This window comes from Pygoscelis adeliae, unplaced genomic scaffold (assembly GCF_000699105.1).
Source record: "Pygoscelis adeliae isolate BGI_AS28 unplaced genomic scaffold, ASM69910v1 Scaffold727, whole genome shotgun sequence".
In the NCBI taxonomy this organism is placed as follows: domain Eukaryota; kingdom Metazoa; phylum Chordata; class Aves; order Sphenisciformes; family Spheniscidae; genus Pygoscelis; species Pygoscelis adeliae.
In genome coordinates, this window is record NW_008825083.1 from 25,819 (window position 1) to 28,441 (window position 2,623).

The window sequence follows — 2,623 nt, forward strand, 5'->3', positions numbered from 1 at the left end:
GGGGGGGGAGCTGTCTCTTGGATTTGGGTTTCCAGGCTGGAGCGTTCAGCTGGAAGGGTCTCCTGAACCTCAGGAGATGGTGAGGCCGTGGTGGCAAGGTGTGGCTGGGGTCAGCCGGGCCCTTTGCCTCCCACGATGGTGTGCGAACGCAGACCCACGAGGCGGGGGGGGGCTGGCTAGCGGCACTGGAGGGGCTGGGGCTGGCATTGCAGGTGGACTACGGGGGCACGGCGGAAGAGCTGGAGTCTCACTTCAACAGCTGCGGGCAGATCAACCGAGTGACCATCCTCTGCGACAAGTTCTCGGGGCATCCTAAAGGGTCAGCGCTGTGCGCAGGGGCTGGGGTGTCGAGGGCGCTGCCCTGTGCTCCCCAGCCTTTGGGAACAGGGGGTGTCCCTGGGGCCCTGCTCACCCCGTCCCCTTGCAGGTACGCCTACATCGAGTTTGAAGAGAAGAGCTCCGTGAAGGCTGCGGTGGAGCTGGACGAGAGTGTGTTCAGAGGCCGTGTCATTAAGGTAAGAGCTGGATGAGGCCCCGGGGTGGTGCATGCATCCGTCCCTCCCAGCCCCGTGCGCGTGGGGCTGTGCTGAACCCCGGTGCTGGCAGCACAGGCTGAGCCACCGCCTTCCAGGTGCTGCCCAAGAGGACCAACATGCCGGGCATCAGCACTACTGACCGCGGGGGCTACCGGGGCCGATTCCAAGCCCGGGGAGGGCTTGCCCAGCGGGGAGGCTACTACGGAGGGCAGCACCCGAGGGTGCGAGGGAGGACATACAGGTGAGTGGCCGCACGGGGGGCGGGGGGCGGGTTTCCTTGCGTATTTGGGTCAAGATCCCTGTGGAGCAGGGTGTCCTCAGGATGGGGATAACTGCCTCTCCCTCTGGCCGTGCTCAGCTTCTCGGCTTTGCACCTCCCACCCTGGCATGGACAGGAGGATGGAGAAGGGCTCCGGCAGGCGTATTCTCCTGGAGACCTGTGCTAGAAATGTCTCCAGCCCGTCGCGTGCTGTTAGCATCACCCCGGTGTCTGTGGGGGCAGCAGGAACCTGGTGGCTGGTCTGGCTGGGACACGGGCACCTCGGGGGGACTGTGGGCAGCCGAGATGGGGAGGGACCGAAGTGAGCAGCCGGCGATGGCACGGCAGACCCATCCCCACTGCTGTCCCGGCATCCCTCGCGTCCCCAGCACAGGCCTGGAGCTATTCTCCGGCATACCTCCTGCTGCTCGTGCATCCATGAGCTCACTGCAGATTAGCTTCAATGATGTCCCGGCCCCTTCGGCACTGCGGGAGGAAGCGGAGAGGAGCTTCGGGGGTGGAAGAAACACCTGGAAACTCGCTGCTGTGCCCCCCACTCCTGCAGGGATTTGGGGGGTGGTGGGTGGGCATCACGCTCCCAAGCCTGACCGGTCCTGGAGCCGTGCCTGGCTTTTGGGGCTCCTCTGTCCTTCGGGGGTGCGCTGGGTTCAGTCTGGGTTAGCTGGGGCAGAAGGGTGAGTCCCACCTCTTGGAGGGGCGGAGGGGCAGGTAGCTAGCTGTGCTTTTTGGCATCTCAGCTGAGCAACGCCCCTGTGCTTTAGGATGCTGGTTTTGTTCTTGTTTAGGGGTCGGGCAAGGCTGCTGCCTTGGTATTTTCCATACTAGAAAGGACTGGACTTCCCTGGTGACGCCGATGGGACTGAAATGAGGAGATGGGATTGGAGAGATTTAAAAATATGCCTACCCAAGCCAAAAAAGATTAATTTTAAAATGCCATCTGCCTGGCCGTGAGGATTACTGGTGAGGCAGCCGGAGTGCTGGGCTGCGGGAGGGAAGACTGGATCCGTTCCACCCGCGCATCGGCCAGATCCCTGCCAGCGTCCCAGGAGGGGGCTCACCTTAGCTTTGCTTCGGGGATTGCGTTTTCACCGAGAACAGTCTCATTCCAGAGAGCACCCTGTCCTGGGAAGGGCTTTCCCAGACCATCAAGCCTCATCCTCATCTCATAGAAAAGGGCTGTTACTGGAGGGTTCGGTGCAAACCTGGTTCGGCTTTTAGCTGTCCAAACGCCCTCCACCCCACCGCGAGGGCGGACCCGTCCCGCTCGGCCCGTGGAGCACCCTCAGCTTTGCCAGCTGTTTCTACAGGAGCTGGATGTTGCTTTCTCTTGCCCATAAGATCCTAAAGACCTTTCCGAAGACTGCTTTCTTCTCCAGATCAGCGGAGAAAGTCTTGGGTCGCAGCTCTGGACCTGACTGCTGGAGAGCTTTTCCTTACCGCCATCAGCCTTGTGGATTTCTGACCTTGCTCTTGGGAAGAGGATGGAGCCTAACGAGGTGTTTTGTTTGGGTCTGGTTTTTGGCTCGCTGCTGCTGTCGTGCAACCGGGGGAGGGAAAAGGCATCCCTTGCTGTTTCTCTGGAAGCCTCTGCATCTCCGTGGCGGTTAAACGAGACCTGGGTGTCACGAAACCCTTCCCCCCTTTTTATTTCAGAAGTCAACAACCCCCTCTTACCTCCTGCTTTTATCCCAAAGCTACAGGGATCAGAGAGTGCTGCTAACGCATCATTTTACTTTATTTCTAGCGGTAGCAGTGTTACAAAATCATCTCCACTGTTGCAAACTTGGTCTGATCTTCCTCTTTACTC

General features: G+C 60.2%; 1 protein-coding gene across 1 annotated transcript in view; it reads left to right on the plus strand.

Moving 5' to 3' along the window:
* The window catches only part of PABPN1L (poly(A) binding protein, nuclear 1-like (cytoplasmic)), a gene marked incomplete at its 5' end in the record, with an annotated part of 3,457 nt that extends 1,816 nt beyond the window's left edge, over positions 1 to 1,641 (plus strand). Inside the window, 5 exons of the mRNA XM_009326974.1 lie at positions 36 to 79; positions 153 to 319; positions 428 to 515; positions 632 to 777; positions 1,602 to 1,641. Of these exons, the coding sequence (XP_009325249.1) occupies positions 36 to 79; positions 153 to 319; positions 428 to 515; positions 632 to 777; positions 1,602 to 1,641 (485 nt within the window). The remainder of the gene's footprint in view (positions 1 to 35; positions 80 to 152; positions 320 to 427; positions 516 to 631; positions 778 to 1,601) is intronic.
* Between the last annotated feature and the right edge of the window lie 982 nt (positions 1,642 to 2,623).